Raw genomic sequence first — 9,321 nt, forward strand, 5'->3', positions numbered from 1 at the left:
AAAGACAGCACAGTCCATCATTAGCCGTGAACTACTGAGTATCCAGGACATCTACCGTATTCAGACAGATGTCTTCGAAAGGCAAGGTCAATTCTGGAAGATCCCAGTCATTGCCTGTTTTGCCTTTTACCATCTGTGAAACGGTTTAGAAGTGTCCAGGCAAAAACCAACCAGCTACGGAGTAGCTTCTATCCACAGGCTCTAAGACTGCTAAATACAAAATTGCTCAATGCTTATCACTACCCATTTGTATTATTAATAGCTTAAACGATTGATATGAATGGTCTATTTTATTTTATAGTTCTTTTGAAATCATGCTCTACATTCCTTTTATTACTTATTGCTGCTTTCAATTGGTTTATAACTTTTTGCATAATTTATTGTATTGTTTTTAAATGGGAGCTTCTAGGAAAACACTTTACATTGTCAACAAGTAATGCTGGCTGCTATGTTTGTTGCACATTTGACAACAATAAAACTTTAAACTTTGAAACAGTGTTCCGGTAATCCAGTATTTTATTTTTTTTCCCAATTTGGAATGCCCAATTCCCACTACTTAGTAGGTACTCATGGTGGCGCGGTTACTCACCTCAATCTGGGTGGCGGGGAACAAGTCTCAGTTGCCTCTGCTTCTGAGACAGTCAATCCGCACATCTTATCACGTGGCTCGTTGTGCGTGACACCGCGGAGGCTCCCAGCATGTGGAGGCTTCATGCTACTCTCCGCAATCTACGCACAACTTACCACGCGCCCCATTGAGAGCGAGAGCCACTAATCGCGACCACGAAGAGGTTACTCCATGTGACTCTACCCTCCCTAGCAACTGGGCCAATTTGGTTGCTTAGGAGACCTGGCTGGAGTCACTCAGCACACCCTGGATTTGAACTCGTGACTCCAGGGGTGGTAGTCAGCGCCAATACATACTGAGCTACCAAGGCCCCCTCGGTAATCCAGTATTATTAAAACGGACTAAGGAATGGATGGGGAGCGATATGGAGTAGACGCATCTGCCACTCTTTCCCCACTCATTTCCGTCTAATTTTCACAATTATCCCCTAGCCCTTCGCGATACCTCACAGCAGCAGCTATCAAAATGGCAGCTGAGTCGACTGAAGCATCCAAAAAGAATCTAACGCGAGAGCTGAGTTACCCGCGGCCCCAAACGACTTGAGCATGGCGGCGCTAGCTGGCTCGTTAGAGGAGCACAGAGCAGCCCTGGCTGCTGATTTCAAGGCTGCTATCTCCTTGGAGGTTAATGTGATTGTGTGCAAACAACTGTATTTGACCATGGTCTTCGACTTACCTCGCTTGAATCCAGTGCGGAATTATTAGGTGAGCATGTCAAGCGTTTGGAAGCCTCCTGTGCTGCACTAGCAGAGAGTAACGCAAAGCTTAAACCCAAGACCGCTGACATGGAGGCCTGTAGCCAGCGTAATAATATCAGGATCATCGGCCTGCCAGATTCCATTGAAGGCCTACGCCCCACAACATTTTTCTCTGAGATGCTCTGTGAGATCCTGGGCAATCAAGTGCTGACTTCTCCCCCGGAACTTGACCGTGCACACAGAGCCCTCACCGCTAAACCTATATGTGGGGAGAGGCCAAGAGCGGTTATAATCCGCTTTCATCAGTACCAGATGAAGGACAAAGTTGTTCGGGAGGCACACGAAAAACAAGGGGAGCTGCTGTTTCAGGGGAAACCTATAGCCATCTACAAGGACTACAGCCCCGAGGTTCTGGAGCAGCAGGCCCAACCAATCATGACGAGATGTATTAACGGGGACTCGGACCGGCTCTTCTGTATCCGGCCAGGCTTCACATTACGACCGAGGATGGAGATGAGAAGTGGTTCGCCTAGGTGAATGAGGGCAAACGTTATTTGGCTTCTCAATGCGATGGTACCCAGCAACTTGGGCATGATAGCTGACTGATTCGGGTGGCATCAGAGTGATCCGACGGACCTTTCTTCATCTCACTTTTCATTTAGGTCAGTCATTTGGCTCTGATTTCAGTTAAAAGAGTGGAAAACCAGTAGTTGTGTATCAAACTCATGCAAGTTATTTCTGTTCAATAATACACTTGACGTTTTAATGTATGTTCATTCGTTCGGCTTTCTAATAATTATGGTCTCGCATTTAATTTGTGCCTACTTACCCAAAGGCTCTTTGAATGTAAGAAGAGATACGTGAGAGTTTGGTGTTCTTTTGGGGGTGGGGGTGCACTTGTGTGTGTGCATGGGGCGGGTGCCGATGGGTGTGTTGCTGCTGCTGCTGTTTTTTTTCTCAAGGCATTATTATTGTATCAGGGTACTATCTAGATGGTGGGTAGCATGACTGAGACTAGTCCAAATATTTGTTTTATCTCCTGCAACGTAAAGGTTCTGAATACAGTCACTAAGACCAAGAAAGTGCTTACACACCTACAGCTCCTCAAAGGAGGAATTATATTCCTACAGGTAACTCATCTTCGTACTTTAGATATTTCGCGCATTAAGGGAACGTGGGTTGGTCACTGTTTCCACTCCAAGTTTTCAGTGAGGGCAAGGGGGGCTGCAGTTCTTATCCACAAAGATATTGCTTTTGAACCTGCAACAGTAGTTTCAGATAAGAATGGTCGTTATGTGATTGTGTTGGGCATTTTGCACACTGTTCCAGTTGTATTAGCATCTATATATGGTCCTAACTGCGATGAAGCCGCTTTCATTTCCAATTTTTTCTCTACGCTTCCTTGATAGCCACTTTATAATTATAGGAGTATGTAAAAAAAAAAAAAAAAAAAAAAAAAATTGTTTCATTACATTATGTATGTTATGCTAAATGTCTGCATACAATTTCAATAAACAAATTGAAGGGGAAACAGCTTTTCCCTTTTATTCTCTAGCAAAGAAAATTCAGTTGTGAATATGTATCTTCATGCTAATCATATCGCCTCACCCTGTTCGTTGTTGCGTGCAACGAGCTCATCTCAATTGAATGGGTGAAAAGCAGTGGAAGACATATTGGTGTGCTCGTATGCACACACACAAAGTGTCAATCGTACATCCAGTCTATTCTGTTATCTGTGTCGCCATAATTGTTACTTTATCAAAATCATTCCATCAATTCCCTTGCGTTATGTACATTTGTGATATTTCGATTTCAATTCCATAAATCGTGCAGCCCCAGTTATTTCTGTATATTATTGTGAAAAATAACATTATTTGCTTCTGCATCAGCTTCTCTCAGGGCCCTCTGAAGGACGCCCCAAATCTTATCTGTACCCCACACACATCCTGGTATAGTGAACAGGCCTCCATTGAGGCCAGAGAAGAGGCAGCGAGGGAGGTGCGCAGAGCCATTACAGGTCAGAAAAAGCCCAGGTGTTCATTATCAGTCTGTGCCTGCTGAGTTCCTGCATATAAATATTACTGCTAAACATCTGTTAGCTAAAATTCTCTAGTGCAGATAAGCATTTTTTTTTTAATTTTCTTTTTTTTTTTTTTTTTTTTTAAGTTTATAGGTCATTCCTAAGTGTTGCCAACCATGTCTAAACAATTACATGTTGCATCAAATTAGAATGATCAAAACATCGAAGATGCGCATTTGATTACTTTTAAAATTGGGAAATAAAGAAGTCGATGTTAAAATGAAGCTTTTAATGCCAACAGATCATGGAAAAATATTAGACTCTTTATGGTCAAGATAACAGATTACTGCTGAAAATATTGCTTACTCATCTTTATTATTTCTTATTAAAATACAAAATTATTTAAACATTTGTCTTTTGGCGAAATTGCTATTTTTGTTTGTTGTTGTTACTTTCTGTGCTACCAATTATCACTGTAACACCATAGCACTGTCTGTGGCATAGTCATATAAGAAATCCTTAAGCTTTGAATTTTATTGTGGGATAATGGTTAGGGGTGTAACAGTTTATTGTGGCACGATACATTGCAATTCAAAAATGTGACCATGCGCATCGTGGACCTGGGATGTTTTAAAAAAAAAAAAAAAAGTTAATGTAGTGTCTGTTTTATCCAATACATGCAACATCTTGAGCCTAAGAAATGTGGGCATACAAATGGAAATCGCTTCATTGCACACAGTGAGCTCTAAAATACAATTGCACACAAGCAGACACAGGTGTTGTGCGATGAGTTCGGCAGAAACTGAAACCAGGAGTGGTAGAGAGATGCGTCTTTTCAGTACGAGGGATCGAATGTCCATTTGATCTGCTCTGACTCTGCGAGAGAAAATTAAAGTTTATAGAGCTTTAATGATAGTGCCATATTAATCTTCTATATACTATATAATGCTGAATATTATGATAATGCAATGTGGAGTATAATCCTAATGTTAAATGTCATGTTATGTTTGCTTTCATCAGTAAATTATCATTATTTAACTGGATAAGCGCATGCTGCTTTTAAAGAATATTTAGATGTGAACAGAGACAATATTATTTTAGAAAAATACAATTGTAATTAAAAATATTTTAAATGTATGTAATCAGTGTGTATGCAGCATATGTATCTAAAACAATTATTTCCAGTATGTAGAATTATTAGCTAATATTTCCATTTGGTGTCACCAGATTTTAGTCCCAGTACATCTCTGATGGATCATTTATCACTTTTAAGAACAGTATTTTTAGCTAAATTTTAAAGCAAAGGAACCTTTCTGCATTGTTCTTTGTAGTAGTAAATAATAATAATAATAAAAAATGTTCAATCTTAATTTTTCTTGATTCATGTTTAGTTTAAAGTTTTGCAAACCAAACCATGAGTTCAGTATCGTGAACCGAATCGTGAGATGAGTGAATCGATACACCCCTTAATAATGGTAAAATTTTTGTGCAAATACATGACATTGAATAGCTCTAATTAATAGGATGTGGTTGATCTACTATAGTGTTTATATGTCTTCTGATGCTGATGTTTTTGTAGTAATTGTAAGTGCTCTGTGTATTTGCAGGCCGTATCCCAGACAGTCTGAAGAATTGTGTTAATAAGGAGTATTTGATGGCAGCGTCTCAGTGGCCATCTATGGAAGCTGCCACTGTGCACTCTGAACTCAACGGAGCTTCAGCCTATAGGTGATTTATACCTCAAGCCAGTCACTATTCACAGCAAAAACTGCCATTCTTCCTGTTTTCCCTAAGTATTTCAGCTTATTTGAGAAGTAAAACCATGATCCTCTCTTTTTTTAAATTTTTTAATTTATTTTTATACAGGTTCCCTGCAGGGCTGATTGGTGTTGCAACGGGCGGTCTGCCTGGAGCCGGGGCAGGAGTAGAGGGCATTGTGGCTGGATCTCTGCCCCTGGCCCACGCCATTGCCCCTGTCTCTCACCCTCCTCATACCCCATCACCTGGGCAACCTTCCAAGGCAGAGGCTGACAGAGACATCCCTTCCGACCAATAGCATCCCAGCACATTCCATCTTTGCCCTGATCGATGCCCTTTCACCTCACCCAGGGGTCGGCCAAGGTTGACAGCCCTGCTTTGGATGTGACCTCGGGCCACCCCAGTTCAGCAGAACCCAGGAGTGACCCACTCGAAACTCTCTACCCCTCAACTTACCCCTCATTTCCACTCGCTGTATTCTGTTTCTCAGTTTGGCAGTAAGCAATAACTTCTCTCAATGATTCAAGAATTGGGTTGATTCACTCTAAACTACAAAATCCCAGTTTCTTTGCTTTGTATCTACTCTGGACTAGTTGGAGTTTGTTTCTGAGTAGTGTTTCTTTAATTTTCATGGACCTTCTTTTTTTCCCTTCATCCCTCCCATTCTCCTATTAAGCATACATGTGTCAAACCTTCTCAACCTGTCCTGTCTTAGCAAAAAGTTTGATCATCGAAACAAAGCAACAGCTGGCTTAAGTCTTTGATTATATTCCTTTAGCCATGGTTTCAACAGCCATCAGCGTTTATTTCCCAGCTGGTGTTCAATAATGGAGATCAAGGCCTAATGACTAGCCCGTTGCTCAGTCCATGGGAAGAGCTGATGTTTTGCGTTCCTCCTTCTTCCTTCATGTGGAAGACATCTTCTAGAATTGTCCTTACACTGTCTTTCTCAGAAAGATGTTTGCAGAAAACATGAGAGCTTCAGCCCCCCACCCCAGAGCTGTTCGGGGTTGGTCTGATCATGTGCTCGCTTTAAGTCACAAGATTTACAGCGTCCATAAAGACTGAGGTCAGCATAAGTATCACTGAAACAGCATAAGTGAAATTCCATTGTCTTGCGATGGAGGTTTTACTTTTTTTTTTTTTTTAGCCCCTTGTGTTGCTTTGTAAACAGCTTGATGATGTAAAATTGCTTTAAGGGACCCAGCTCACATTTGCTTCGTAAGTAAAACTTTCAAACAAAGCCATATTCAAAGTCACATTGTGTAACATTGCTGGTGTTAAAAAAACATATCTTTTCTGCAGTTCTGTTGGACAAAAATAAAGATTTGTTACATACCTTACCCCCCTTTTACAATGCCCTTTTACAATGTGTGTACAACATTGACTTCCGCTTGACTCATACTGAGATCCACCATAGCAAAGCTGAAAATATAGGCACCTTTTTTATTCTTAGCCATTTGAAGTCAAAGAATATTTGCCTTGTTTTCCATATCTTGTCTCTTGCTGTACTTTCTCCTTGTGCCTCCTTTTCTGATTAGGCCTTCTCTTTGTGACACAGCGAGGCGCCATCCTCCTCCACCCTTCATATCTCCACTCGTCCTCTCACCCCTCCATGTCTTCCCATGAAGACACTGTGTAGCACACCAGCCCTGTCCTTCCTCCTCAGTATCTTCCACAAGGCACTTAAATCTTTTTAACTCACTGTCTCTCTCCACCCACCAACACATTTTCATACAGGCCTAGTATACAATTGCAAAGAGCTAAGATTCATCCACCTTTTTGGGAAGAAGTTCAGGTTAAGGCCAGGGCTTATCCTGCTGGTTTTAAGCCTAAACTGTGCTCTAGAGGCTGCGTTAATGTGATTTAGCCAGCAGAAGGCGACGGCTTGCTTTCTCCACGTATATGTGGCCAGCTCACAGCCTATTAATTCGCTTGTTTTAGTTTTGGCTGATTATTCATCCCAGCTCACCATCACAGGGCCAGTGGTTGCATGGATGGCCAACACTGTGTTTATAGCTGATAATTTAGCAGGAAATCTGACCGCTAGGGCTGCTCTATCCATGGCTCATAGTCTTGAGACTTGTGTATGCTCTGGATGGGTGATGTGGCGGTTCTGTGCCACACTTTTCAGCAGACATACCCTGTGGTCACCGAGAGGCATTTTCTTAGGTGTCTTCTGTATCAGCATATGAAAGAGCTGTTTGACCATTAGATGACTCTTAAGAGCACACAAGATAAGGTGGAAAGAATGTAATAAGCTAGGTCACATAAAAGCTGGTTGCTTTCCAAAGGTAGGTCATCCCCAAGCTCGAGAGTGTCAAGGGATACCATTCTGTGTGAAGAGCAAGGCCTTTCTAGTACCTCAGTAACAGATATTGAATGTATGCTTAAATCTTTTTCTTTGTACAGCTTTTTTAGGCCATATGTTCTTATTTCTTAGGGGGTGTGTATGTGTCTGCATGTATGTGGCGGCGTGTGACTCCTTATCAAGTACATCAGTTATACGCAAATTACAGAAGCTTTTTTCCCCCTCTCTCTAAGCTTAGGATGTCTACATATTGTTTCATTAGAAAAATCTCAGGCTTTAGCTTTTGAACGTTCTTGATCTGTGATTTTGTAATTTTCTGTACAGAAAGCACAGTTTCATGTCCTCATTGAGGTGTATGCTAATAAATGGAGAAGGGGGTGCAAAACTTGGTAATTGGTACACTAATAAGCCAATATTTCAGTGTAGATTTTGGGTGAATCTTCGCTGCCTACCAACAGTCCATTCTATGTACTTGATGTTGTTGTAAGTATCCCCAGATGGTTGTCGTCCTTGATAGTCAGTACTCAAGGAATAATGCATGATAATGAGACAGAAAAATATTTCTACAAAGTTGTACCTTTTAGGCCCCTCCTCTTGTTCCTGATTTGCCACATTTTGGTGTTTTGAGTGACATGCAACTTTCCTAGACTTAAGTAACGCCCCTTTAGAGCTGCTCTGTACATTTCTGTGCTACGTTTTTTGATTGCTGTTGCATTTTTAAAAAAAAGTTTCTTCTAGCATTATCGTTGTGTTTCTTTGCTGTCAACATCATCCAGCTTTGATATGAGATGTGCACTATGTATTAAAACCAAGAAATTATTAATTCTGGCCTAGTTTGTCATTCAGTGTTCAACATGTTGTATTGAAACATTTCAAGATGAGTATTGTTCAATACCTTCGTCCTCTGTTGTGATTCAGCATCCAGTTCCCTCGCTGCCTTAATGTTGTAGATTGTGGTGGGCTTGGTGAGTTTCTTCCATTCTTTCTCTTCCACCTGCACACACACACACCCCTCAACCTCTACTCTTACCCCCGCAAACACGCATGCAAGAGAGAGGAAGCTGTTTTCTTTAGCCATATGTTGCTCTGTGTGCTTAATGCATATTTCTGGAGAACACATGGCTTTCACTTTAAGGTGTGAAATGCTCAGGCACTATGAAAGACCCTTTCAGGACATACCAATCTTTGCGGTGGGACAAAGCTTTGGCTAAGTATAGTCCATGAAGGGAGGCTGGAGAGGAAAGATATGGACTTGGAGCTTGTCAGTTTCTCTCTCAGGGTTCTAATATACACATCCTTCAACCGTTAGTCATAACCTTCCTCCATCAGAATGAAGATCCTGTTCTAGCTCTCTCTGAAAGTCAGTGTTTCAACAGTGAGTGTCTTTCTCTGTGATATATTCCTTTCTATACCACTCTTTCTCCTCTGCTTTCTTTTTTGCGTGTTTGTCGCACTGACACCTAACAACTGAAGAATGAATGTTTTAATAGAACTGCGTGTAACGTTGAAGTTGGGAAATGTATTTTTACAACATGTGAACTTTTTATTCCTTTCTCTTACCTTCTTTTTGTTGTGAATTGATTTTCCCTTTTTCCCCCCATCACCAGACTGCAAAAAAAAAAAAAAGGAAAAAAAAAAATAATGATCCTGTTACTAAGCTCTTAAGCTTTACTTTGGTTTTTGTTTACTTTTTTATTAGAAAACAATCATGTTTGTGATGGTAACCTCTGATGGTAAATTCCACAAGTTATTTTAATAAAATCGTAAAGATTAAACCCTTGGTGGCTGTCTTTTTTCTGATATAAATTAAGAAGCTGAACTTAAAAATCATTATTAAATGACGTTCACAACCCATTTCGTTTGCGTAATGTCACATTTCTGAGCGAATCAGGATATTCAGTGAGGTA

General features: G+C 40.8%; 1 protein-coding gene across 3 annotated transcripts in view; it reads left to right on the forward strand.

Moving 5' to 3' along the window:
- Positions 1–9,189, forward strand: part of LOC127417793 (C-terminal-binding protein 2-like) — a 39,436-nt gene extending 30,247 nt beyond the window's left edge. For 2 of the 3 annotated variants that reach the window (XM_051658031.1, XM_051658030.1), the window contains 3 exons: positions 3,215–3,342; positions 4,953–5,073; positions 5,212–9,189. In XM_051658031.1, the coding sequence (XP_051513991.1) occupies positions 3,215–3,342; positions 4,953–5,073; positions 5,212–5,401 (439 nt within the window). In that variant the 3' untranslated portion in view covers positions 5,402–9,189. The remainder of the gene's footprint in view (positions 1–3,214; positions 3,343–4,952; positions 5,074–5,211) is intronic. The other variant, XR_007893338.1, reaches the window with a different exon arrangement.
- Positions 9,190–9,321: the final 132 nt, after the last annotated feature.

This window comes from Myxocyprinus asiaticus, chromosome 27 (genome assembly GCF_019703515.2).
Source record: "Myxocyprinus asiaticus isolate MX2 ecotype Aquarium Trade chromosome 27, UBuf_Myxa_2, whole genome shotgun sequence".
Taxonomy (NCBI): domain Eukaryota; kingdom Metazoa; phylum Chordata; class Actinopteri; order Cypriniformes; family Catostomidae; genus Myxocyprinus; species Myxocyprinus asiaticus.